Source organism: Uloborus diversus, chromosome 2 (genome assembly GCF_026930045.1).
Source record: "Uloborus diversus isolate 005 chromosome 2, Udiv.v.3.1, whole genome shotgun sequence".
Classification (NCBI taxonomy): Eukaryota; Metazoa; Arthropoda; class Arachnida; order Araneae; family Uloboridae; genus Uloborus; species Uloborus diversus.
Window position 1 is genome coordinate 188,465,531 of NC_072732.1, and position 27,979 is coordinate 188,493,509.

Here is a 27,979-nt window from a genome sequence, read left to right on the forward strand (position 1 = left end):
GAGGCGGCCGGCCGACGGTGGTGCTGCAGAGGGAGGCGGGGGGAAAATAAAATCATAGGACATCAAAACAGTCAAGTGAGAACAATAAGCAATCGTGATTGCTCAAAAAAAAAAAAAAAAAAAGAAAGAAAGAAAGAAAGAAAGAAAGAAAATGAATGTTTCGAAATTCATCGACTACAAATAGATGTCAAGTGACGTTTTCAAGAGATTTACAAACTAGTAGAGAAACGACTACAAAACGTTTTTCAGTGTTGTTTTCTGAACGCAAACAGAAAACTGGTTGCCCCCAAGTGGGACAGTGTAGAGTTCAGGGACTCTAGGACAGTGTGGTCCCAAGACGTTCCCAGAATGCCTATTAAAAACGTTTCGTAAACGAAGAAACCTCATCAAGTTAACATCTGGTGGGTTACCCCCCCCCTCTCCGGGAGTTTTTCTTTGTTTGTGCTGTAAATTATTTTATGTAATGTCTGAATGTGTTTTGAAGGAAGGTGCTGAAGAATAAAGTTCTAGAAGAAGAACGAGCTAAAAACAGTTACCGGAAAGGTTAACGTTAACCGCGTATATTGTTTTCGCAATTCGTAAACATAAAGCAAATGAAAGTCTTTTTAAAATAGAAAACAGGCCACTTTCTGTATATTTTTTTAATTAAATTTAACACACTGTGTCTTGCATTGATGAGTACAGGCCACTTAAAGTTAATGGCGACTCCAAATGATAAACTGAAGCAGTTGGAAGGTCTTGAAAAAGATCTTGCCGCTGCACTGCATGCAGCAAGTATGTATAGTTTGTTGTACGGATTTTAATTTCTAATGGCAGATTTAAATAAGTATGCGATAGAATCTCTTTTATTTTTAATGTGTACTTAGCATGATATTGCTTAGTTCTTCTTTCGTGAATTCTATCTTTCTCGTTGTTAATTATGTTTTTGCTGTCATTGTAGTGAAGGTTTTGGTTACATTTGCCCCCCCTTTGCCATTACCCCTTTTGCTTTGAATGAGTTTCCTAATATTTTTTGAATATATTCCCGCACTGCACATTTGCAGCAATCTTTTCAGATAAACATTTTTGAGACACAACGAATCAATTAATGTCATTTTACCGATTCAGAAATTTAAATTTAACTTATTCAAAAGGCGTTTGTACATATATTTTTATTTTAGTGCGTGTTTACTAGTAGATCTTGCTGCTTGAAGTCAGAATAAGCTTAGATTGTAATGCCAAATGAAATTAGGGACAGTCTGCTTATGGTGTCATGCTTTGACGGGGGAAGGTCCACGAAATCGTGACAAGAGGTGAAACAAAAAGTGACATTTATATATGTATATATATTAGAGACGTACCGAGAAGCCGAGTACCGAATTACCGAGTACTCGGCCTTTCATTACTCGGCCGAGTTATCAAGTACCAATTATGTTTTAAGAAGAACCACCGACACACATGTGATGAATTTTGAACTTATTGGAATAGTTGTATAGACCTCCTTGTCCATATAACAGTTTTTAAAACTAAATTCCTGCTGAAATTTAATTATGCATTATTTAAAAAATTTTGTTTATGTCTAAAATTTTACAAAAAAATTATTTTTAAAATTAAAAATAAATAATTAAAAGGTATGGGCCGAGTACCGAGTACTCGGCAAATTGGCCGAGTACCGAGTAGTTACCGAGTACTCGGTACGTCTTTAATATATATATATATATATATATATATATATATATATATATATATATATATATATATATATATATATGGAATGCCCTTAAATGTTAAGTCTAACAAATGCAAGCTTATTAATAAAACAATGATTCAATCAATGGAAAGAAACAAAAGAAACAAATTATACCAATCTATTATAGTTCTAGTCCGCCAAGCATAAATAATTTTTAAAAGCAAATAAAACAAATGTGCAGGAACACTGCAGACACGTGTTTCTGCATTACAAGGAACTTCTTTTTCAGCGCATAAAATGTGAGCTAAAGAATGTAAAGACATTCGACAGAAGAATCCGACTTTTGGCAGATGACTTTAAATCCAGGAGCTCACATTTTGTGCATTGAAAAAGGAATTCCTTGTAATGCCAAAACACGTGTCTGCACTGTGCTTTTAACATTGTTTTATTTCCATTACTTTTTAAGCAAAGGTATTTTTATATTTCTCATAACTAATTTTTGTTTGTAGCAGAAATCCATTTTTAATATAAATATTCCATATTTTCTACATTTACTTTTTTTGCACAATTTTTAATAAATAAGTTTTATTAACTTTGGGGACATTAAAATAAAGACTAATTCCATTGAAGCATTACAAACTTCATTATTCTCAAATTTTAAATTTAACTTGTAAATGATTGCAGAAAATTATATATGCTTCCGCTTTTTTATAAATTTTAATATCTGTCTTGGACAATATTCAATTTTTTGCAACTACTGGGTATTGGCCGAGTATCTGACCAAAATTGAGCCGAGTACCGAGTAGTTACCGAGTACTCGGTATGTCTCTAATATATATATATATATATATATATTGTTACAAATCCTGTAAATAGTAATTATTGTAGTAACGTAACCTGTAAATAGTTTCCCGTAATGAATATACAACCCCTTTTCATTCGGCTAAAGTATACAACCCCCTATTCTTTTTTTTTTTCTTATTTCATTCACCGATTTTATCAATGAAAGTGTAGTTGTAGAACGTTGTAGCATTTTCTGGAATATTTGAGATCTCTCTTTTCGGTGTGTATATAAACGGTTACGCTGGAGAGGGGTGGGAGTTTCGATTCAGATTCCGAACTGAGAGTGTGTAATAGCTCTGTTTATAGCGAGGCATTTCGCTGTGTTGTTTTCGTATTTGGAAGTAAATACGTGTGTAAACCTTGAGTTTACGGAGTTGTGTGATAATTGCTTAATTGCTGATGAATAATTTAGCAGTTGTTGACGATCTTTCCTGTACATAGTGTAAATAAATTTCCTGTGTTTTTATCAAGAACTGTGTTTTCATTTCAAGAAAGTGGAAGTCGCACCGAATCCGTGACAATTTGGCGCCCAACGTGGAACTACTTTAGGACTTTCTTGGAGTAAGTGTGACTTTGGACATTTTTTCATAAAAACTTTTTGAATTTGGACTTTAATTTTATGGTGATTACTCGCGCAATGGATGAACAATTAAAACAACTTCTTGATGCAATCAACTCTGTTAAAAATGAATTGGCGGCTAATCAAGACCAATTAAAAAGTGATTTGACTGCAAGTTTTACTGCAAATCAAGAACAATTAAAAAATGATATGGCGGCTAATCAAGAACAATTAAAAAACGATATGGCGGCTAATCAAGAACAATTAAAAAGTGATCTGACTGCAAGTATGTTGGCAAATCAAGACCAGTTAAAAAGCGATTTAACGGTGCTGAAAAAGGACTTAACGTCTAACCAAGAAGAAATTAAAAACGACCTTATTTCGGTAAAGACTGTGATGGAAAATAAATTTAATGACATAGAGCATCGAGTGATGCTATTGAAGAAAAATTTGATACCGTTGAAAGCCGATTCAATGCTGTAGAAAATAAGTTGGAAGAAGACAAGAAATTCACTTCATTTAAGGAAGAAATAATTAAAGACATGGAAAGGAGATTGGCGACCGCGGAAAGCAGCTCTGTACAGTTTGGCGCTCCCACATTGGTTGCTCGACCGTCCATTAAACTTGCCACATTTGATGGGAAAACTTCGTGGCAGGTTTACAAAACTCAATTCATGATAGTGGCGGAAGCGAACGGATGGGACTCTGCTACCAAGGCCTGTCATCTTGCAGCATCCCTGAGAGGTGACGCAGCGGACATTCTCCAGACCCTTCCGAACAGCCAGCGCCTGGATTTCGCCACCCTCACATCTGCGTTGGAGCTTCGCTTCGGTGAGAAGTGCCAGAAAGATTTCAGCCGACTCCAGTTGAAGTCCCGTTTCCAGAAAACCGGGGAAACCCTGCAAGAGCTAGCAGCGGACGTCGAGAGACTGTCTCATCTTGCTTTTTGCGACTGTCCTGCGGATGTTCGAGACAACCTGGCACTCAACTACTACATCGACGGGGTTCGAGATCCAGAAATCCAGAAAGCTCTACGGATGGCGGATGTCAAAGACCTGAGTTCTGCTGTTGTGTATGCGATGAAGTTGGAGGCCGCCCAGCAAGCAACCCGCAAGGATCGCCATTCAATCCGCGGCGTGAAAACTGATGAGCCTGATCCGGTTTCGTCACGCTTTGCTGAACTGGAAAAGCAAATAAAAGAAATTGCAGGAATCCTCAAAAGGACTTCGGCTCCCAAGTACCAAAATGGACAATCACTTAAGTGCTGGAAATGTGGCGGCGAGGGTCACTTACGAAGAAACTGTGAAGCTCGCCAAGAAACCAGAGGGAAGAGCACCTCTCCCTCCCAGGTCCAGGAAAACTAAGCCATGGCAATCTCGCGGGGCGGAGGTCGCCAAATTGGAATGAGCCCCATCTTAAAGTTTTCCAGATTTCATCGACGAGTGGCGGCAGTAATGGACTGTTTGTTTACGCATACATAAGCGGGTTTCCCTGCGAACTGATTATTGACACTGGAGCCAATGTTACAATCATTAGAACAGATGTGGCTCGTCAATTTGGACTCAACATTCTATGGACGCCGCCCTGCGTTACCCTCCAAACTGTGACAGGTGACAAGATCGAGATTGAAGGTAAAGTAAACTTAGAAATTGTGTTTGGAAATGCCACTTACCATCATACGGCATTCGTTGCTGCTATCACAGACCCCTTCATTCTCGGATTGGACTTTTTAAAGAAGTATGACTTCAACCTCGACTTCAAGACAAATGAGCTGAACTCGATGAGAGAAGACATAGCCGTTTTCCCCGCAGAAAGTGATGTAAAATCCGCTCATCAAATAATAGCCCAAACAGATTTATCGATTCCCTCAAGGTCAGAATCATTAATACCTGGCTCCATTGAAGAAAGCAATAGTTTTCGATTTGGACTCATTGAATACCCCAACTTAAGCAATAGCCCAAAAGGAGTGCTGGTAGCATCTACGCTGGTGGACCTTTCTAAAGATGTAATTCCTGTGCGAGTCGTCAACGTGAGTGAAAGGCCAAGGAATATCCGGAAAGGTGAAGTGCTGGCAACTTGTACTCCTGTAAACTGCATCATTAGAAGAATCAATTCCCACGAGACTGTGTCTTCTGAGTCCTTGACGTCGAAGTTAATTGGGAGTGCACCCTTATCGAAAGATCAAAGAACTGCTGCGGAGCAATTGGTGGATGACTTCAAGCATCTGTTTTCATCTACATCGGAGGATGTTGGCCGTACGAATTTAACGCAGCATAGGATCTACACTGGAGAACACCCCCCTATTAAACAGCATCCAAGACGACTACCGTTCGCCAAGAAGGAAGAGGTTGAGACCCTCCTGAAAGAGATGAAGGAGAATGATGTAATCGAACCTTCGTCCAGTCCTTGGGCCTCTCCCATCGTCTTGGTTCGAAAGAAAGATGGCTCCACCAGATTTTGTGTCGATTACCGGCGGCTGAATGAAATCACCAAGAAAGACAGTTACCCTCTTCCACAGATAGACGACACCTTGGACACTCTTTCCGGACACAAGTGGTTTTCGACCCTGGACTTGAAGAGCGGCTACTGGCAGGTTGAAATACACCCTGACGACCGAGAGAAGACAGCGTTTACAACTGGACAAGGCTTGTGGCAGTTTAAAGTGATGCCCTTCGGCCTCTGCAATGCACCAGCTACGTTCGAGCGTCTTATGGAGACAGTGTTAAGAGGACTTTCCTACGAATCCTGTCTAGTCTATTTAGACGATATCATCATCGTGGGACGCAGTTTCGAAGAACATCTGGCAAATCTTAGGAAGGTGCTGCAAAAGCTTAAGGAAGCCAATCTGAAGTTAAGCCCGTCCAAATGTAATTTGTTCCGCCGGGAAGTGAACTACCTTGGTCACATCATCTCTTCTGAGGGTGTACAAACCGATCCGGAAAAGGTATCCGCGGTCAAGAGTTGGAGTCGTCCCGAAAACATCCATCAGCTGCGAAGTTTCCTGGGGCTCTGCACGTACTACAGGAAGTTTGTGAAGGGTTTTTCCAACATTGCACGACCTTTGCATAAGCTGACGGAGAGCAAGCAAAAGTTTGAATGGTCCAAAGAATGCGAAGATGCATTTCTACGACTGAAGGAGGCTTTAACATCAACGCCTATCCTCGCCTATCCTCAGCCTGAAAAATCCTTCATCCTAGACACTGATGCGAGCCACGAGGGCATCGGAGCTGTTTTATCCCAAGAAATTGACGGAAATGAACATGTCATCGCTTACTGGAGCAAATGCTTATCAAAGTCGGAGCGAAATTACTGCGTCACCAGAAAGGAGTTACTAGCCATAGTGAAAGCTGTAGAACATTATTACCTCTACGGCCATTATTACCTCTACGGCCGAAAATTTCTGCTTCGGACAGATCATGCCTCATTAACTTGGCTTTTGAACTTCAAAAATCCGGAAGGTCAGATAGCCAGATGGATACAGCGGCTCCAGGAATATGACATGGAGATCAAGCATCGAAAAGGGTTATCTCACGGTAATGCTGACGCTTTATCAAGGAGACCCTGTCCTGAGAACTGCCACTATTGTTCCCGAATCGAGAAACAGTATGGAACGACTAGCCCTACCGCCTATCAAGTGACAGTGACTCCAATATCATCAGAACCTGATCCATGGAGTGACGACCAAGTTCGAAAAGATCAACTTGAAGACCCCGACATAAAACCAATTTTGGAGTTCATGGAAAGGGACAGTCGGCGACCTAGCTGGCAGGACGTTTCCATCTTCAGTCCTGCAACAAAAGGATACTGGGCTTTATGGAACTCACTCCATTTACAGAACGGCGTGCTACACCGGAAATGGGAATCTGACGACGGCAAGACATCTAGGTGGCAGTTACTACTTCCCCGATCAAGGATTTCAGATGTTCTGAAAGAAATACATAGTAGTGCGACTGGAGGACATTTTGGTGTCTTGAAAACCCTCAATAAGGTTCGGGAGCACTTCTTCTGGAGCAAGGCGAAGGGTGACGTGGAGAAGTGGTGCTATTCTTGTGACGCCTGTGCTGCTCGTAAAGGACCGAAGATGAGAAGCAGAGGGAAGCTACATCTGTACAACATTGGAGCTCCTTTCGAACGAATTGGGATCGACTTTCTGGGTCCTCTACCAAGAACTGCTGATGGGAACAAATACATTCTTGTTTCCATCGACTACTTCACCAAATGGCCGGAAGCATATCCCATTCCAGATCAAGAAGCTACCACCGTAGCAGAGACTCTAGTCCAACATTGGATCTCGAGATATGGAACACCTTTGCAGATTCATTCCGATCAAGGGAGGAATTTCATCTCTGCTGTGTTTAAGGGCCTATGTCAAATTTTCGAAATTGAGAAAACTAGGACAACACCACTACACCCACAATCGGACAACATGGTGGAGAGATTTAACCGCACAATCCTGAATAATCTCTCGCTTATGGTATCCAGAAATCAACAGGATTGGGACAAGAAGCTACCTTTGTTCCTGCTGGCCTACCGCAGTGCTGTCCACGAGACTACTGGATATGCCCCATCTCAGATGCTCTTCGGACGAGAGCTTCGGCTACCTTGTGATCTCGTCTTTGGTCGACCTCCGGATGCGCCTTCATCGCCTGAGGAGTACATCCAGGATCTCCAGGCCCGGTTGGAAGACGTTCATAACTTCGCACGAGAGCGAATCAACATCACGGCGGAGAAGATGAAGACCCGATACGACACAAGGTCTACTGGACATGAATTCAACGAAGGCGACAAGGTTTGGTTATGGAATCCCATCCGACGGAAAGGTCTGTCACCCAAATTGCAGTCGCATTGGGATGGACCCTACAAAGTCCTTAACCGACTAAATGACGTCGTAGTGAGGATCCAAAAATCACCTAATGCAAAACCTAGGGTTGTACATTATGATCGGTTAGCCCCATACTATGGCCATAGTTCATGAGTATTACGTAAACAACCATGGTTGATAACATAAAAGTTGTAGATAATTTTTTTGCTTTTAATGTTTAGTAATATTTCTTGTTATTATTGTGTCTCCTATGCATTATACGTTATTATTTAATGTGTGTATTTGTGAACATGTGATAGAAGTTTGGCACCCTTTCTGGGGATTGTACTGCCCGGGACGTGCAGTCCTTAGGAAGGGGGCAATGTTACAAATCTTGTAAATAGTAATTATTGTAGTAACGTAACCTGTAAATAGTTTCCCGTAATGAATATACAACCCCTTTTCATTCGGCTAAAGTATACAACCCCCTATTCTTTTTTTTTTCTTATTTCATTCACTGATTTTATCAATGAAAGTGTAGTTGTAGAACGTTGTAGCATTTTCTGGAATATTTGAGATCTCTCTTTTCGGTGTGTATATAAACGGTTACGCTGGAGAGGGGTGGGAGTTTCGATTCAGATTCCGAACTGAGAGTGTGTATTAGCTCTGTTTATAGCGAGGCATTTCGCTGTGTTGTTTTCGTATTTGGAAGTAAATACGTGTGTAATAACGTTGAGTTTACGGAGTTGTGTGATAATTGCTTAATTGCTGATGAATAATTTAGCAGTTGTTGACGATCTTTCCTGTACATAGTGTAAATAAATTTCCTGTGTTTTTATCAAGAACTGTGTTTTCATTTCAAGAAAGTGGAAGTCGCACCGAATCCGTGACAATATATATATGTATATGGAATGCCCTTAACTGTCAAGTCTAACAAATGCAAGCTTATTAATAAAACAATGATTCAAAGCATGTTGTGCTTTAGACTAACCTTCCTACACTGTTTGTGGTAAATAAAAGAAATGTTTTTCTTTTGCAAGTATTTAAATTGCACTTTCCCTGTTTCTCAACTGACAACAAAAAGGTTTGATTCTGCTGTAAAACAATCTTGTTATCAAGTTAGTATCTGCCAGTTCTGAGTAATATAATGGATAAAAGCTATTGTTTGCTCCTGTTAAAAAATTCTAAAGATGCTCAGCACATACAAGCAGGGAAAATTTTCTCAATTTACCAAGCGAAGTTTCAGGTTTTATTAAATGATAAAATGAAAACTTCCACATTTACTTGCATTAAAAGAGACATTAAAAAAAAAAAAAAAAAAAAAAACCATAGTACTGCACTGCTTTCTTCAAATTTGCCAAGTTGTTGCCGAGATAACTGATGCTGAATAAGAAATTTTGGGGGAAGTCACAGTTACTCACCATCAGAGCCCCCTTGCATGTAAGGTTAAATATTGTGATTTTTAAAAAAAAATCACTAGGGGCTCTTCCCCCTGCTCGCTGACGCTCACCAACCCCCGAAGATTGCTTCTCAATCTTATTTGATTCGCAAAGATTTAAATCGTCAATTACATATAAACAGATTAAAAACACATTATGAGCTCTCTCCGGATCAAAAAGCACTTCTCCAGGTTTCAACAGGTTCCACTTGTACCAACTTGCAGAGTTGTAAGGGCTAAGGGGCTCGTGAGCATTGCAAAACTGCATTTTTGTACGTTTGAAAAGTCGCTTTCATATTCGTGGTCTCTAGTAATATATTTTGCTCTTTAGCTCAGGGCTTGAATTGATTTGAGCCGGAGATTTTCTGTTAAAGTCGAAACCCTTAAAGTTTGTGAATAACGGAAAGAAGAAACATGCGAATCGAAAAGACGTAACTGTGGCAACGCCAAATAAAACATCAATAATTTTAATGGAGGTAAGGATTATTCAAACTTTATTTTTACAGCTTGTAACTTTATTTCCTTTGGAGACAGAAGCTCAGTTTTTTGACCATAGGTTGAGTTAGATCTGGAGTAAAAAAAAAAGCTCTTTTCAGTCGTGTCAAAAAGAAAACTGTAAGAGGATTCCTTTGCTTTTTACTGATCGATTTAATGAATAAAGTAGTGCCTAAATTTTAGCTAAGCCTAAAAAAATTCGGGATAAAAACGCAAATAACTCCCGCTGTATTTAAGTTAGAGTATTGAATCAAATTGCGTAGATGGCGGAAAATTCTACCCTTTCCAACGATACCAAATATTAATGTTTGCAAGTAATTGTTCACCCTTTTAATAGGCAATTTACGCAAAATTTGAGATAAAAAAATGAATTACCAAAAAACTAATTCGAATTTAAAAAAATAAAACCCAAGGGGCTCGAAGTAATTTTGTACAAAATTTCAAGGCTGTAGGTGCTATGGGGCCTCCTGGATGCACATCCGCCACAGACTTCCTTCCAAAATTTCTTTGAAACTTTACTTTTATTTACTACTAGCCGCCTGCGGCGACCAGCTGGTCCGCCTTTTTACGCCATTTGCCTTTTTGCGCCAGGGTTGGCGCCTTCGGCGGCTACTTGGACAATTTAGCGATGGTATTATTCAATGTTTTTCTCTATATTATCAATATTATCATTCGCCTTTTTACGCCAATGTTGCCGCCTTCGGCGGCTGCTTAAATAAACTTCTTGGCAGTATCAATCAACCTCTATATTTGTTTATCTATCTATACGATCTATGCATATCTATCTCTGACAGTAATTAACAATCTTTTTTTATTTATATAAGTATTAATTCGAAAAAAAAATTTTTTTGTCCACTAAATCTCAATCTCTGTATCTACTTAATGCCGCCTTCGGCGGCTATCTACCTTTACGATCTATCTCTAAATTTTCTTATCCATTTCCATTTATTTTAACTTCCCCGCTCATTTCCTAATAAAAACGAAGATCACTCAAAAAACCGCTTTTTTATTTAAGTAGAGCAAAAAAAAAGTTATCTCCAAAATTTCCCGTAGTGTGCAAAAAGTAACGAAGAAAAGTAAGTGACGAAGAAAAAAAAAATCTTGCTGTTTTTATTGAATTAAATGCGCACATCTATGAAATGTAACGTAATATAGATACAGCAAAAGGTCCAGCTTGGGGGGGGGAATAAATGCAATCCCTAAATTAGACAAAAAAAAGGAAGGAAAAAAGCAAGCGCTTCCGGAAAAACACGTGGTCATCACGTCATAAAATGTAGTAGTAAGCTATTATAGTAAAAAAAAAATTTAACATTGTTTCCGATTAAGATTCCGCCGTAAATATCGAATCGAAATCCAAGTGGTGAGGTCAGAGGCATAAAAGATTGAAGAACGCTTTTTTCGACCGATGCGTAGAAAGACATGAGGTGTTTAGCATTAAAAAAATTGTAAAAAAAAAACTATTGCGTATTTTTAAGAACTTTTTTCTTTTGAAGAGGGCGAAATCTTTTTACTATTACCAACTTAAATTTTAGAAATGAGGCTGTGATACTTCTCGCAGGATAATATTAAAAAAATATAAAACCCAGGAAAAAAGGAAAATCGAAGGTTTTTTCAAAAATTCATAAAAAATACAAAAATTGCTCTATCTTCAAAATTTTTTCATTCATTGTATTTAAAATTAATTTTCCAACACTATAGTACAAAAAATATTTGTGTGGTGCGATTGGTTCAGGGTCTGTGAGGTAAAAAGTGCAAAAAAACACATGAAACATTAAATAACTTTTTTCTAATTAAAATATCAAAAATCGAAGCCCGAGGTGCACATCTTCGGCAGAAACTGTACCTGTATACCAAATTTCATCTTTCTAGGCCTTACCGTTTTCCCGAGAAGCGCGCCACACACACACACACACACACACACACAAACATCTTATTTTATTATATGTATAGATAAAGAGACAATATTTAACCTTAAATTTTCACAATAAACAATTATAATTTTTCACAATATTTAACCTTAATCTGTTTCTGTTTGTCAAAAGATTATATTGAAACAGGTATTTTGTATATTCAGGTTTGTTCTTTTGAAATCTGCTTGTAACTTTTCACCAGGTTAAGTAATAACAGCACGTGATAAAAGTATGCTGCCATGAGAAGGAAAAGCACAGTAACTGCATATTTTTGCATTTTTGTTCTCTATTCTACTTTAGCTTGATTGATTGTACAAGCTTGAAGCTTATTTGATTTCTGCTGAAAAAAAAGCGTAAAAAAAAAACTAAATTTATTTCCTTCTCCCTATTGTTAGCATTAGGGAAATGTCGGAATGGTCAGATAGGAACAGTCGGAAAAGAACCAGATTTTTTTTTTTTTTTTTGAAGGGCTTAATTTTCATCTGGAAAAATTGAAAATTTTCTTACATCAAATATAGTGCTAAAAATTAATTATATTTATATTTTAGTATTTTTTTTTTGTTCTGTCCTAATAATTTTTTTATATTCAGTACCTATTCCACGTGAAAACACTTAACTTTGAAAAATGCAGGTAGCTGTAAGATTTTAATGTCTCTATATTTAAAGTATTATTTGCTAAGTATTATCTCACTAAAACCAGATTTACACATGCTAGACAGAATTACATCAATTAGCGGAAATGATTAAGTTTAATATAGTTTTATCGTTTTAATATGTGTGCATAAGTATACACATTTGTACAAACGCATGTAACAAACTGAAAAAAAAAAGATTTCTGTTAAATTTTGCAATTTACTAAATTGGAAAGCCCACTAAATTACTATCAAAAAATGATCTAACAATTACGAAAATTACATCCTATCCCAAAATGATGATTGATGTCCCTTGAATGATGATTTATTTAAATCTAATTATTTTTGGTAATTTGAACGAGGAAAACTATTGACAGTAACAGCAACTGTATGCAAAGCAACAGAACATGTATATTGCTGTCCAAAAGAGATTAAAAAAAAATATATATATAGAGTGCATATATTTTTAAGTAGTTAACAATCATGATTTTTAAGAAATTACAACTTTTTAAAAAACATTTTTTTTTCAAATCAATTTTTCCAGAACAACGTATTTTCCTGCATGTGAACAGGTTTTTTGATATTTGACTAAGATCACTATCTCAGGCCGAGGACTGCTGATGACCTTTGAAAAAAGTGAGAAAGGTGACAAATTTGAAAACAAAGGTGACTAAAAGGTGACCAAAAGCAATTTGTTAAGAACTCAAAAAACAGAAAAAGATTATCCCTTTTTACTGACTTTTACCAAAATAGCCCTATAAGCTTTTTGTAAAAATTTCTACAGTTTCACTTTCAATATATGTTTTAATTTTTTCCATTTTCTTAGTTTCTTCTTCAATCCTTTCTTTTTTGCTCTTCTTTTTGCTTCTGTTTCAATTCCAAATTCTTTTCCTTTAACATTCATCCATGTATGTTGTGTAATTTATATGTTGTGCACATTGAATTATTTCTGGACCAATTGGTAAAGAAAGCAAATGAGGGTATTCTTTTACAGCATCTTTAACTATAAGTATGCTGTTTAAAAATCTTTCAGTCCTTGCTATTTTATTTTCACCAAAAATGTGCTTTGAAATAGAAAATAGTCTTTCGATGTCAGCATTACCATGTGATAATGCAAGTGAAGCTTTTATCACCTTTGAAACATTAGATCATTGGAAGTTGAGTCCTTTTTTGAAATGTGCTGCTGCCAGTAGATATCAATGGTTTTGTTTTCGGATGCTTCATCATCTTTTTCCAGCTGCAAAAGTTTCCATTCATCTTGCAACTTATCGAGTGGAACATTAAAAGGCATGATTTTGGTAACCTTTATCAAATCCTTACAGCTTCTAGATTTACTTCTCTCTTTTGGATCCAAAAGTTTAAAACTTTTCAGTAACCCATTTGATATGCAACTTTTTTCTATTACATACTTGCATGCAGTCACACAATGCTTTTTAACAGCTCTTTAAAACATAACCTTTTCATTTTCTTTCAGTTTTGACAGTTCATCTGTCACCTCTCCACTAACAACGAGATCTTCAAGAGGTAGTCTGTTACCAACTGCAAACAGTTCATCCGTGTCTACGTTTAAAAAATCAACTTACTTTATGATAGAGGCTTTTATAACCCAAGCCATAAAAGTCTGAACAATGGTCTCTATTTCTTGGTACAATTTATGTATCAGAGGTGCTTGGCATTGAAAGCGTTTCGTGAACTGCATAAACAAATCAGCAGATGAAAAGATAAAATGCAGCTCAGCTTTTATAGAAGGTCTTTTTAAAACATTTGCAACAGCTTTATATGACCTGCATTGCATAGCTGAATTCTTTTTTAAAGGCACATGTTTAAAAAAATAATACTGAAGAGCATCCCACTGTTCCAGTAGTCTGTTTGCTGCAGGTCCAAGGGTAAGCCAATGGGTAGTTGTGTGTTTCAGGAACTTGCGATCAGGTGCATTTAGTTGAGCTTGCACTTCTTTGAAGTCCTCCTAACGGGAAGGCCAACCATCGAAATAGCTATAAGTACTAAGAAGAAGTTTAGATGCTTCTTCACCTAAATATTGCAATGCTTTGACATACATATTATGCATTGTATGAATACTGCAAGTACCAATATTTATTAGGCTTTTTTCTCGTTTCTCAAGGATAATAGTGTCAAACAACCTAAAAACCTTTTTATTAACATAAGGACCATCCAAAGGAAAGCATGAGACATTTATTCATGGATAATTACTCTCGGTAAGTGCTTCACATAGCTTCTCAATCGAAATTTTACCAACTGCCTTGCCCAAGAAGAAAGTTTTGAGATGCCTTGTTGTGATGCAACATTGGCTTTCAGACCAATATTTTATTGTTCGTTACAGTTCTTTTTTGTCTTTGACATTGGTAGTTTCATCAAAGCTCAAAGAATAATAGGATAAACATGCTTCCTTTAACATACATTCCCGAAAATAAGGAGCAAGTCCATCTGTAGAAGGGATAGAAAGACTGGTTCTGCTCATAGGGTGCAATTGCAAGCGATAAAAAAAATTCCCTGATTTCCCGGTATCATAGCTATTTTTCTTAAACAACAACAAGATGGGGGGGGGGGCATATTTAAGGCTATTTTTTAATTGATTTCACTGTTAAAGCTATCATTCAGATACTTTTCAAAGATTTAATTATTTTTAAAAAAAAATCCTGAGACGCATTTTAAGAAAGGTGACAAAAGTTGCAAAAGGTGACTAAAAGTAACCAAATTTTCAAAAGGTGAGAAAGGTGACTGACTCCTCGGCCTGCTATCTTATACCAATATGACTTGGTCTGATCCGTGGGAACGAACCCACCACATCTCCCATATTACGTGACAATCCTAAGGCTTTGTGCTAAAAGATAGGGAGATGGTGGGGATAAGACCTTTAACTTATTCAGCTTTTGATTATTAACTTTCAAAGAAATTACATGCACAGAAAAAGTCACATGTTTTGCTCACATTAGGGTGCATCATTTGCCCGACTAGTCTAAAATTGTTTTGTCCCTAATTTAAAAATGTTCTCATACCACTAGATAGTATTCCTGTGAATTTTTATGAAAATCAAAATTGATTTAGGTATCCCACCTCAAGCAAGAAGTTTCTTTTTTAAGGTAAATGAACAATTATAACATCAAAAGTGACTCAAAGTGCAATACTGGGAAATAATTTTTAAATTATTTAATTTACATTGTACATGTGTTAACTTCAACTCTGTTACCATTTTTTCAGTAACTTTCCATAACATCTTTTGTAACTGTAAGTTTAGGTTCTCTATTTGTTTTCAACTTTCTACCATTTTCTTCTATCATACAACTGCTAATGCCAGTTCTTTAAGTTTTCTTCTTGTTATTACTATACTATTTTAATTCATAAGGTCCATGAATTTTCGAAAGTAACATATTTTGAAATCTTTCAATAAACATGAGTAAATCAGCTGCTGTTGAATCAGTGACATTTTCTCCACAAACAAAGCCTTTTTCATCTGTAGAAAAGGTAAAAGTCAAAACCAGACAATCTTCAATGGTATTTGGACTTGGAATAATAAGAGGACTCTGAATTTAAGGGCTCACGTTTACCCACTAGCTTGCAAGTTGCTTCGCTGCTTGATGTATCATATTGAGAAAGGTGCCGATCAGAATCTTACCAAATGGGAGTCTTCAAAACTTGGCTTGTCAAAAATATCTGATTTGTATGCAAAAGCAAACATTCCAATGATTACTAAAAGTAAATCCTGTGAGAAAATACTAAAACTTCATGAAGACAACACAAAATTAAAAGCAATTCCTCTTCAAAGAAGAAATACAACAAATTCCATTAATAAAGTAAAGAAAATGGAAAAAGAATTAGCTAAATCTTTTTCATTATGGCCTAAAAATGTAGAATGCCTTATAAAAAATCCAGAAGATTTAGCTTTTCTTCAATCTATGAAAAGTGATCATCTAGCAACCTTTGGCTCACACAAACACCGAAACATTAAGTGTCAGGAAATGTGTGAAATATCAAAAGCAGCATTTTGTGAAAAAATAGCCAAGGAAACAAGGAACTTCAATACAAGTTTTAATTCAGCTATTATTGATGAAATTGAAAGAGATGAAAATAGTGATGTAAGTGATACAAGTGATGAGACAGATCCGAGAGATCAGATTTATAATGCTCATAATACCAGAAATCATCATCGTACAATACGAACTGGTGCATATGCTTTTATTCCACATGATATTATAAAACGACCTGATGTTATATCATTAGCAACACGTTTAAAATGACACCAACACACGAGTGAAAAAACAATATTATCAAATTAGCTAAATCAAATGTTGCGTTTTGCAGAGGTGACTACTTAGAATTTGTTCAACTTTGTCTTTTATTCTCAGTAAACGATCCAAATGAGATAACTGCAGCAGACTGTAAATGTCTAGGAGCTTTATATAAAGCAGATGGCAAAATTAATTTATTTAATCAAAATTTGCTTATTTCAACATCAAATCCAAGAACCGACAACTGGAACAATAACTACACATCAACAAGTTTTAAAATTTAGAAATTTCGTCACTTTGGTATATAGTTCATGGTGGATGATGTGCACTTCTGTCTTCGATGCACCATGGAATGACTTGCAATTCTTTCATTTACTTGTAAAATATAGTATTATTAATTCAGAAATTTCTGGAAGTGCAATTAATGCTTTTAAAAATCACCTTTGGTATCTGACAGAAGAAACTGTACCTCTACCACTATGGAGTGTTAAAGTGCCTGAAGCAGACCGACGTGCTCTTGCTGACAGTATATTAGCCATTAGATTAGCTAATCTTTCTGATCCAAAACACAGATTTGGTATGGGATTTGGAAAACCACAGTTTTCAACAGAAATTCATTTTTCTTCAACACTGTCTGTTGATTCCTGGTTTTCATTTTTAATTTTGAAGTTAGATTCAGAATAACAGTGGCCAAATTGTATTTCATATCAAACTTCCAAAACTAATTTGAAAAGAATAAATGTAGTAAACGATTGTGCTGAGCGAGGAATAAAGCTAACCAATGACTTTTCAAAATCAGCCAAAACTGAAGATCCTTACCAGAATATATTATAGGAAGTTGAGCATGATCGAAAACAACTGCCAAATATTCGCAAAAGGCGGAAAATTGATTTAAAAAATTGATTAAAAACAAACTTTTAAGCCAAACTTTAATATTTAACAAAGTAATATTATGAAATATACAATAGATTGGCTTCAATAAATCAAATAATTCTTTCAATAATCAAATAAATGTAAAAAAATTGCTTAGTGTGTTATTTTTCTGAGTTTTCATAACTTTCAATTGTCAGGTGGCACACATAGATATTGTTCAAAATGGGAAAAATTTCACACACATAATTAATTTTGTATGTAGAATAAAAGTAGCTTAGGGACAAAGCATTTGTAAACGAAAAAAAAAAATGATGGGGCGTATGATGCACCCTAGCTCACATGGGCTTTTTAAATACAGAATTGATGCTTAAAACACACCACCAGCTCAGTTATTCCATCCGAAAACTGCAGTAACTTAGTATAAAAAACAGAATCGATGCTTTATAAAGCATAATATTAATGAAACCAACTCATTATTGTGAAATCTAATACTTCAAAATGTTAAAAAGAAAAAAAAAAACTTGTTCATACAATTGAATTGTATCATTACTAATTTATTTGTTTTCATCAAATATTGTTAAAGTAACACTCAGTCATTTTTAATTGCAGGTCAAGCTGTTCTTGAGCTAAGTAAAGAAAAGCCAAGTGTAAAACAAGCAGAAACATATAGTTCTACATTTCTGAAAACTTTAGAAAATGTGGAAAATGGTTTGTCCAAGCATATAACTTATCTAACTCAAGTTTCTACTGGTAAATTAAATATTTTATCTCAAGCAATTTTTTTTAGCAGACCTATTTAACTCTTTGGGCAGCCATGATTTAAAATTCCTTCAGTAAGTGATATATCTAAGAGCAGAACTTGATGTTTCTCATGTTTAGAGGATTAATTATCCAAAGCAATACATTGCAAGAACGCTGCCTTGGAGCACGGAAAAAATTTGACTGTGGTATAAAATTATTTCTCTCCTTAATATCTATATCTTTGTTTTCTCTCTATCACAAATAAAATAAGCGGCATCACATCGCAGTTTGTGTTTAAGATGTACTAAAGACAATACAATATCATAAATTGTGTCAAACCTTTTGCGATGCACTATTTTTTTAAAAATAAAAGTTAATTATTTACTTTTAAACTTTTGTTTTATTAATAAACAGGGCGCAAATGGTTGAAATTGTTTTAATGGTGTAATTTGAATTTTTTGGAATTTTCAAACTCTAAATATTCTTCTATTTGTAGAACCAGCTATTTGGACCAGTCTCTTTGTTTTGGAAAAGAGAAGTGATAAAAGTTTGTAACTGAAGTCATTGTTCAAAACTTTTTAAATGCACACATTAAATATTGCATTTCTTAATTTTTTTTTTTTTCATGTTGAAAATGTAAGTTTGCATATGTCATAAAACTGCTTCTCAATTTTACAGAACTGCTCCTCAATGTCAGAATTTGAAGGCATTACTGCTCCTCAAAATTAAATACCTAATTTCCACGCTGCTCTCTATCTGTATATTTATCTAATTTCTCAATCTATATCTGTACATTTATCTAATTTCCCGATCTATATCCATCTGTTTATCATTATATCAGGGTAGGAAATAAATGACATCGGATTGCAGTTTGCGATTCAAAACGCATGTAGAACAATACAATATCATAAATTGCATCAAAAATATTGGGATGCAAGAGAAAAAAAAAACTGAATATTTTTGAAATGTGAATGACAAAATTTGATGTCAATGCAGTTTATTTAATGATTTTAGATAACTCTTTGGGCATATCGAAAAAATCAAATTTCCCAGATTGTTTTTGCGGAAGTGCTGAAAGGCCGTGAACTTCCATTATCAAAATGTGTGAGAAGTCTTAAAATTCTAGGTTGATACCTTCTGTCGCCTCAGTGGGCCGAAACTTCCGAAAATTGGACTAACTTTTTAAAAACTAGTTTGTAAAATTTCTTAAAACTTGTTTGTTTTCTTGTTGAAAATGTAATTTAGTACATGTTGTAAAACTGCTCCTCAATTTTACAGAACTGCTAAAGCAAATATCAGAACTAGGGAAGCGGTACTGCTTCTTTAAATTAAATACTTAATTCTCATACTGTATTGTATCTGTCTATATTTATCTTTTTATCTCCTAACTAGCAGTACCCGCACAGCAATGCCCGTGCTAAAAATTTAATGGAAGTCCATTGAATAAAAAAAATTGATGCCCCCTCTGATGTGAAATGATCGTTTTTTTTTTTGTATAAAATGCATACACACCTTAAAAAAAAACACTATTTGAGTTTTTTTGGAATTTAAAACTTTTCGTCAAATCATTAAATCAGATTTACAGTTGCTTTAAAACTCGATTAAGTGAGTGAATCAGTTTTTATTGCAATTTAAAATATTTCGCCAAATAAACAAAAAAAGACATCAAATAATATCTTTCAAATGTAAAAATAATTCCGCAGTTCTATTGTTTATCGCCAAACTTGCCCAGGAACCACGCTATCATAATCCATCCATCTAACAAAAAAAAAAAAAAAACATCCCGTGGAACATTCAAAAATCATCCTCAGAAAAAAGAAGAAAATGTCGTACATTTTACTCAGATAAGAACAAATCAAAAGTTTCTTTTCTTTCAAAACAATGAATTACATTAACGGTTGCCTTAAAGCAATAATCCTAGACTGAACTGCTCAGCGCTTAACTTGTCAAGCGACCACGCTACCGGAACCCAGCCCTTTTGCGAGTGAAGCGGATGTTTTTTCTTTGGCAATAATAAATGTTTCGCCAAACAAACAAAAAGGTATAAAATCACATTAACAGTAGCTTACAAATCTTTATATATTAAGAGCTGCGTTGCCCGGCTTTGACCGGTCTACTATGAGAACAAAAATTGTGTCATGTGACGTATATTAAACAATTAATTAAAAGAATAACTTAATAACTTAAAGAATAACTTGAATAAAAGAAAAAAAGCACCATGCAAAATCAATCAGCTTCCAAACAATGACGACAGATAATAAAATACTTTTAAGAAATTAAAATGCGAGAGATGGATTTTAAAAGCGTAACCATGGAAACATGAAATAAAATATTTTTAAGAAATCAGATGCAAAACAATGGATTCAAAAAGCATAACCATGGAAACGGGAAAATAAAATGGTTGACAACCTGAATCAAAATGACATATTCCAAAATTGATTTAAAAACGCTTGTAACTTTTTTTCTTTTGAAGATAGAAGCTAATTTTTTTGACCACAGGTCAAGAGAGGTCTGGAGTAAAAAATCTCGCTTTTTCCAATGCTGTCAAAAAGAAAACTGTGGGACAATTCCTTCACTTTTTATTGATAGATTTAATGAAGAAAGTAGTGCCTAAATTTCAGCTAAGCCTAAAAAAGTTTGAGCTAAAAACGCAAATTATTCCCGCCGTAATTAAGTTACGAGCATTGAAATAAATTGTTTAGAACGCAGAAAATTCTACCTTTTTTAACGATATTAATATTAATTTGTGGAAGTAAATTTTCACCCCTTTAATAGGCAATAATAAGAAAATTACTTAAAATTTGGGCCTAAATTTGAATAAAAAAAAGAACTATTTCCCGGATTTTTTTCGAATTATAGTCTATGTTACTCAGTAAGAAAACACCTTTCATATAGTGAAAGAATTTTTCAAATAGGTTCCGGAGATTACCTCGAACATATAAACACACAAAAATCCGCCCTCTCTCTTTATAATATTAGTAAAGATTGTTTATTTTTATAAATATGTATCTATATTGGTGCGCTGCTATACTTACTTGCAACTTAAGTTGACAATGACGTCCCAACACGCGGAAGAAAAACAGAGTTAACACACAAAATGTCACTCTTTCTAGCTACACCTACCCTACCTACTTTGCGAATAAGAAAAGATCGCCACCTGTCTATGAGCTGCTATTGGCTGGCGCGTTTGATTCAAATGGATGAAATGCTCCGCAGATGAATTTACAGCTTCGCTCGTAAAATTGAAAATATTTAACGGTTGACAGAGATTTTGACAAAAAAAAGAAAAAGGTTACGCAAGCGTGGGTTTAACTAACTTATCCGATTTCTGAAGTGAAGTGCGTAATTTCACCAGAATATCGGACAAGGCGCTAGGAACTATTTCCTTTGCTTGGCCTCAGCGTATTTCTCCATCGTCAAGTAAGCTTGCAGTCGAGTATATATATATATATATATACATATTGCATAACGGCCAATCCTATTCCTTAACAAAACCAAAAATCAAACAAAAAACTGCATTTTATTTATTTAAAAGAAAAAAACTGCTTTTATTGAATTAAATTTCCTTTTTGCATACAGCTCGTGTCCTGTTCAGCAATAAAAAACATTCAAAACATAAGCTATTGCAAGTTTTCGAAAACTTTTTTTCTGACACTAGCTAAACGTTTCTATTATTACATACTTGAGAGTTAGAAAAGAGGCTTTTATAAGTTTTGCAGGATGAGTTAAGGAAAAATTACGGTGCAAAATGAAGGTTTCTTTTGAAATTAAATTTTCTACACTCTGATACAAAAAATATTTTGACTTAAAAATTTTCTGACTTAATTAGGCTGAGATCTGTTGGGTAAAAAGTGCCAAAAAAAAAAAAAATATTTATTAAGTAACGTTTTTTTCAAATTAACTTATTAGAAATTGAGCTCCGAGGTGCACAACAGCAGCAAAAATTACCCCTGCATACCAAACTTCATCTTTCTTGGTCTACCGTTATCGTTTTTCAATGTATAGAATAGATACATATGTTTATATGTAATGTACAGTGACATTCTAAGTAGGGGAGAATAGAGTCCTTTCAATTTTTCTAGGTTTGAATATAATTTCAGTCTTTCTAGTGTTAAGAAAATTGAGGTAGGAAATCATTCCATGAGCGATATGAATTTTGTTGTAACAGAATGTGAAATTCTGTCATTTTTCTAGATTTAGATACCAATTAGATATCTTTACATTCAAATAAGATTCTGACAACACTAAGGAATTATTTTTAAGCTGAAAAAAAGGTTACATTAAATCTAAAGTAAATACACAGAAAAATATAAGTTATCATCAGAAAGGCATAAATGAGAACTCTACAGCACAGTAAATTTCATGTAGGACAGAGTTTTTGTTTTCAATGTAACTTTTTTTCAGGTGTGGGTTGTGGGACAATTATGCAACTGCTACCATCCTTTCTGTCTCGGAGCTCCATATATTTTAGCTTAAAAATAATAGTCTTTAGTTCAATCAAAAGAGCGATGTAAAAAGTGTGGTGAGGGTATGTTCTGACACTGTCCAGGGTGGTGACAGATCAGGGAGATCAGGGAAAAGTCGGGGAACTTTCTCACTCTGGGAAAATCAGGGAAATATCAGGGAGTTTTTAAAAAATAACAAAAAATCAGGTAAAATTGATCAAATGAATTCCCCCCCCCCTTGCAAAATGAGTTACTTTGATTCCCTACGAATTTTTTGCCAATTATTTGTTTTAAAAAAGTAAAATTAATGAGATGCGATTATACAGCGCCGCATATTTGTGCATCTTTTTTCCTCAAGGTCAAAGTATTCAATTTAAGGATGAGCTTCCTAAGATTGCGGCTGTGTCCGTAAAGTTGTTTATTTTACCTAGCTTGAATTTTCCTTTCACGCATTCCATGCTACATAAAATAAACAACACTACAGGCAAAGAGGAAGCCGTCATTAATGACTTGGCTCCCTTGCCTTTACTCGTTGTCTTGAAGTAATTAGCATGCTGTTATCACGATTTCAAGAAAAAATCTTTGTTTTTAAAATTTATGCTGAAAAAATCATAAAAGTTGTCACTTGGCATTTATAATTTAACTAGTGCTACCCGCATGGCTTTGCCCGTAATAGAAAAATTAAAAGGTTTTTTGGTTCGCCTGTATATTTACAAACAATGTATGGTGAATTTTCTCGTCAATTGGCTTGTACCCATGTTACAGTTCCATGTTATGATAATTTCATATCTCGCCAATTGACTTGTGCCCATGTAACGGTTCCACGTTATGATAATTTCGTAATTTACTCGTCGATCTTATGACAATTTTGTTCTTAAAATTGGAATAGAAAAAGAACAAAATCGAATTTTCGAAAAATCGCTTCGAGGTGCACACCCCCATGCTACTAACTAACTTCGTGCCAAATTTCATGAAAATCGGCCGTGCGGTCTAGGCGCTATGCACGTTACAGACATCCTACAGACATCCTCCGGACAGAGAGACTTTCAGCTTTATTATTAGTAAAGAAGATAAAGATAAAGATTCCTTCCCATTTTATTAAATTTCTGTGAAAAATGGGCCTAAAATTGAAATAGAAAAAGAACAAAATCGAATTTTCGAAAAATCGCTTCGAGGTGCACACCTTCATGCTACAAACTAGCTTCGTGCCAAATTTCATGAAAATCGGCCGAACGGTCTAGGCGCTATGCGCGTCACAGACATCCAGACATCCTCCGGACAGAGAGACTTTCAGCTTTATTATTAGTAAAGAAGAAGAAAAGAAAAGAAGAAAAATAAAGAAGTAAAGAAAAGAAAGATAATTTTCAGAACAAATTCTTTCCCATTTTATTAAATTTCTGTGAAAAATGGGCTTAAAATTGGAATATAAAAAGAACAAAATCGAATTTTCAAAAAATCGCTTCGAGGTGCTCACTTCCATGCTACAAACTAACTTTGTGCCAAATTTCATGAAAATCGGCCGAACGGTCTAGACGCTATGCACGTCACAGTCATCCTACAGACATCCAGACATCCTCCGGACAGAGAGACTTTCAGCTTTATTATTAGTAAAGATTGCTAAAATGGAATTTTGACTGAAAATCAAATTAGCTTTTTTGCCATGGTATTATTCGCTGTCACTTCAGATTACACGAAGGGTTTTTTTTTTCAGACTTTAAAACTCTTTTATTTTAAAACCATGTACACATAAATTTTGAAATTAATAATTGTTTTTGCATTTCATAGTTGTTTTTTACTAAAGTAATCTAAGATTTTTTTTCTACAACTCATGAAATCATTTGAAATTGAGTTGTGGACGTGAGTAAATATTTTTGTTATTTTTTAATAGTTAAAATGCTGTATTCATTCATTAAAACCTAAGTCCTTGATTAGAAAGTAGCTCAATATGACCGGTTGTTGAAAGATTTCAATTTGTTTTACATAAATATGTCTATTCTGCTGTGTGCAGGTCTTGGGCAGTAACTGCACATTTTTCTTTCTTTTTTTGCATTTTTTTATTTATTGTACGTTATCTTTATTGTACATATTTGCTTATTTGGTTTTTGCTGAAAAAAAGGCACGAAAAAAATGTCCAATTCCAACATTTTCCTTTTGCTACTACTGAATCCACCACATATTTCTTCAAATATTTCGAAAACTAATTTCTGCTGATACTGCCGTTTACCTGCACACGGCAGTATTATTTACGTAAGTAAAACTACATTACTTCTATACTTTAACTATCACTTGTTATTCTTGCAGCAACAATTATACTGCTTGAAAATTCACTTCAAGATTATTTCCATTTAAATTTTTTAGTTTTATCATGATTAGATATGTCTTAAAGAGTGGTTTTAATAATTTCTTAGAATTCTTATGTTAACTGGTTCCTGGACATAAAGTATTTGTTTTAGATTTCCTACAATATTTCTCTGTCGATAATTTAATGTACTATTTTTACCAAAAACGAAAAAGGAGCATCTTTTCAAAATATATTTTCAATTAACAGCTTAAACTGTTTTAAATACTGCATTTTATTTAAATAGCAATGTTTTTTAGGTAGGGCAAAGAAAGGGAACCATTGTCATTGGTAATGTAAATCAGGAAAATTCGGTGAACTTAATCAGGGAAAAGTCAGGTAACTTTTTTTTTACGGTTCCTGTCGCCACCCTGCTGTCCAGAGCAAAAAACCAAATTTATAACATTTGCAATGACTTTTCTCTTTGCGGAATTTCATTGTGTTGAGATTTTTTGTGCTTCATAAAAAAGTTATGGACGATTAAATCAAGAATGAAAGTGTAAATAACAATTTTAAAAACTAAATAATATCGTATTTGTTCACGTTCACTTAATCATACAATTAATGTTAATGCTATAAATTAGTTACATTAACCTTTACTTAAACTACTAATTTTTGTTTTAGCAGTAGTGTAAAAGCTAATTTGTTGTTAAGTTACTTCTTTTAGTTTATATAAAAAAAGTGGCGACTAGGAAAAAAAAGGAGTGGCGGTTAAAAAGATTGTTTCTATTCACCATTGGAAAAAAAATAGTTTCTCCAATCTTGATCTTAAATCCAGCACACAAGTTTGTCACTATTTTTTCGGAATTGCATACAGGGGGATGGCTTCACTAAAACTGATCTTAAAACTACAGTGGCTCCCAAAAGTGTTCGTACACCTACGACTTTTGATGAAATAGGCCGTTATCCATTGGTTAAAATTAATATTTCGGAATGGGTATTTTAATATAAGATCTATGATCTATTTTAAACAAAACTACATGATAATTTTTAATAAAACATTAAAACATAATTTTTAAAAAATCAAAAACCAAAAAGTGCCGGAAATTTTATCTCACAAAAGTCTTCGTACACTTTGAAAAAATGTCAAAAAATTAGTAAATAATCTAACTTTTTACAAAGTTATTATTTAGTAAAATATCATGCAGTATCAACAACAGCTTTTAAATGTCTGGGAATAGATTTCATTGTTTTTTTCTTTTTTTTTTGTGCAATTTCTGAGTAAGTGTTCAGCCCGCACTTCGAGTCTTACAGTTTCTAGTTCGCTTTTCATTTCAATGGTGTATTTTCGTAATCTAGTCACCAATTATCTCCAAATATGTTGAAGTAAGTTTAAATCTGGCGATTGAGGAGATATTTATAAGCTTAAGGACAATTTTCGAGGCACCAAACGCAAACGTGTGCTTCTTATCTTTATCTCGATAAAAAACAAAGTTGTTTCCGATTAATAAATTTTGGGCTAATAGTTTAAAATTGCTTTTTAAAATAGTTAAATGAACAGCATGATTAATTATTTCATCAAAAAATTCCAAATTTCCTAGTCCTGATATTGTAATGCACCCTCACACTAAAACACCTTCATTTGCCTGATTAACTGATCCAACTAAGTTCTTCAGATTAAATTCCTCATTTTTTTTTTTACAATTATACAACAATTTAACCCAAAATGTTGAATTTATTTTCACCTAGAAGTAAGACGTTTTTCCAAAACGTTTTGAGCTTATTTATCATTGATATTACGACAGAAAGCGTAAGCTTACTGTTTTTAGCAGGAACAAGAAGTTGTCTGCAGGAAGAGGTCCCATTTAATCTAGCTAATCAGAGAACTTGGCGAACAATTTTAGGTAAAAATTAAACGTAAAATGTTTCTTTCAACTCTGCAGAAACTTTTTCAGCACTCAAATGTGTATTTTTTATAAAATTTTTAACTGTAAACCTCCGATCACGCTTTGTTAACTTTGCCAGTTGAGTTTTTCTTACCTTGTTTTTGATCCGATTCTTGTCTTTACAGCATTTTATCAAGCGCTTCAATATAGAATGTTATAAATTAATTTAGAGACATTTCAAACCAATTTATGGCTACTGTGAGGGAAAAAAATCAAATTTGAATTGTGTTTGTTGTTTTCTACGCATACCTGCCATTTTAAAACAATAAGCAGAATATTAGGGAATAAATAAACAAAAAATTAAAGGCAAACGACTTTATAGTGTCATTACAATGCAAAATAAAAAAAACCACATATGATAATTTTAATCATGAATTTATTCGGAAAAAATTTCAGTGTACGATGACTTTTGTGGCGCATTTTTTCTATCTCATTGTTTTTTGACAACTTTCAAAAATAAAATTTGGCAATATTTAAAAAAAAAACTACTGGTTTTTATTCAGAATGGCATAGGAATGGTGTGAAAAAAAAATTGGACTTCATATTCGAATTCAGTTTTGCATTATTTTGGTTTTACTACAAAATTTCAAGGTGTACGAACACTTTTGGGAGCCACTGTATGTACAGACAAAATGAATTCATGAAAAAGGTTTTGTTAAAAAGTGAAATTCTAATAAATCAAAACTAGCAATGTAACTGCAATATTTTTAGCCAAAGATTTTCAACTTGCTTAAAAAAAAAAAAAAAAAAAAAAACCAGCATCAGCCACATGAATTCTAATGTTTTCTCTTATTTCTTTAGGTCAAGCTCATGAAGGTTCTAGCTATGCAAGTCAAAAGATGATGCAAATGGCTTGGCATAGATTTAAACATACACAATCAAAGTTAATAGAACTGGAACGCTTAAAGGTTCAGCATGCTCAAGAAGATACCCGAAAGAATATGCACAGGCAGTTTCCTCCCTCAACTTAGCATGTAAAAGGCATCTGCTATAAATATATTTTGGTACAGACCATTATAAGATTTTTTTTTTTTTGTTTTTTCAGCATTTAATCCCAAAATATTTATTTTGTAAAACATGCAATTAAAATTTTTTAAAATTT

General features: G+C 34.5%; 1 protein-coding gene across 2 annotated transcripts; it reads left to right on the forward strand.

Annotated features, from left to right (window-relative positions):
• The first annotated feature begins 561 nt into the window (after nt 1-561).
• On the forward strand, nt 562-27,979 carry LOC129217574 (mediator of RNA polymerase II transcription subunit 11-like). 2 transcript variants are annotated; one of them, XM_054851900.1, is made up of 3 exons: nt 562-774; nt 18,077-18,217; nt 27,679-27,979. In XM_054851900.1, exons 1-3 carry the CDS (start codon nt 675-677, stop codon nt 27,846-27,848), a joined length of 411 nt encoding a protein of 136 aa, XP_054707875.1. In that variant the 5' UTR covers nt 562-674; the 3' UTR covers nt 27,849-27,979. The 2 variants fall into 2 exon arrangements, with proteins under 2 accessions (XP_054707875.1, XP_054707876.1); XM_054851901.1 differs by having other exon boundaries at nt 18,077-18,175.

Coding starts and splice junctions, on each gene's coding strand:
- LOC129217574 (XM_054851900.1), top strand. CDS start 675: ATGAGTACAGGCCACTTAAAGTTAATGGCGACTCCAAATGATAAACTG. Junction 775..18,076: donor CGCTGCACTGCATGCAGCAA/GTATGTATAGTT, acceptor TTTTAATTGCAG/GTCAAGCTGTTCTTGAGCTA. Junction 18,218..27,678: donor TCTAACTCAAGTTTCTACTG/GTAAATTAAATA, acceptor TTATTTCTTTAG/GTCAAGCTCATGAAGGTTCT.